The sequence below is a fragment of the Cystoisospora suis genome (genome assembly GCF_002600585.1).
Source record: "Cystoisospora suis strain Wien I chromosome Unknown contig_2234, whole genome shotgun sequence".
Classification (NCBI taxonomy): Eukaryota; Apicomplexa; class Conoidasida; order Eucoccidiorida; family Sarcocystidae; genus Cystoisospora; species Cystoisospora suis.
In genome coordinates this window covers 859-1,871 of record NW_027155033.1, presented here as the reverse complement: position 1 = coordinate 1,871, position 1,013 = coordinate 859, and the positions used below count along the sequence as shown (strand labels likewise).

General features: G+C 43.4%; 1 protein-coding gene across 1 annotated transcript in view; it reads left to right on the top strand.

Moving 5' to 3' along the window:
• Nucleotides 1-1,013, top strand: part of CSUI_004699 (wd g-beta repeat-containing protein) — a 13,384-nt gene that overhangs the window by 12,061 nt on the left and 310 nt on the right. The window contains exon 5 of the mRNA XM_068064884.1: nt 1-391. This exon is cut by the window's left edge and continues 204 nt beyond it. Within this exon, the coding sequence (XP_067923139.1) occupies nt 1-335 (335 nt within the window). The 3' untranslated portion in view covers nt 336-391. The remainder of the gene's footprint in view (nt 392-1,013) is intronic.

Below are 1,013 nucleotides of genomic sequence, written 5' to 3'. Positions count from 1 at the left end.
AAAGAGAAGATGAAGGAGAAGAAAAGAAAGAACTTGCATCCGGTAGGAACCATGCTTTAAGGGGGAGACAGTCTGATGACCCTGCTGCGGAGGGAGATGAGAAGGAGGTCGAAAGAGATCTGGATATAGTCGTGTCCAAACACCAAGGAGGTAGAAAACGAGAAGAAAGAAGAAGACAGTACGAGGACTTCTTACGGTGTCTTTTCCTTGGAGAGGGGAACCAGTCCAATGAGTTTGGAGAGGGAGAAGAGATAGGCGAGTTCATCACTTTATCGGATCGTCTCGAACAAGAGGAAGAGGAGGAAGTTCGTATTCTCTTCCTTATAGTGATGTAGCTGTTAAAGACGGCTTCAAGCGTTTCGTAATTCTCTACAAACAAAGGAGAGAACATGTAAGGACAATCTCAAGTTCAGCTAAGTCAGGATTCAATAGAGAGGGGTTTTTCGCCGACTGGAGATTGTCTAATGCTTGTAAATAGACAGGATAGCATGCCAGGAAGAAAGAAAGCTGGTGTCTTGGTCGGAGAAAAAGTCAGATAGGCTTGAAATACATCAACTGCTTTTCTTCACTCGTAGCATGCTTTCAAAGTCATTGCTTTGTTCCTTTCTTTATACTCTTCTCTCTACGGGCTAATCTTTCTTTTCCTGTCGTCCAGATGCCCGGAGTAATACATGCTTTCTAATTTGCACTCTATCTTTGCCTATCGCCTAGCTTCATAGAGTGGTCGATGTTTTCTGTCTTGTGCGCTTTCTTTGCCTATCTGCTAGACAGATAGAACCATAGATAGAGTATGAACATCTATTTCATTCACTTGAGGGGCAGTCAAGAGGAACATGTGTTTTTCATGTAAAGTCCCAAGAAAAAGGAGAAGTGTATTACAGACAAGAGACTGGAGACGTGATAGATACTCACTAGTACATGCACGTACTTTCCTCTTTGCCTTTTCTCCTACTCTAGATTTGTGTTGTCATGCCCTCGCTCTCTCCCTCCCCTGGCTTTGCTTTCCTTCATCT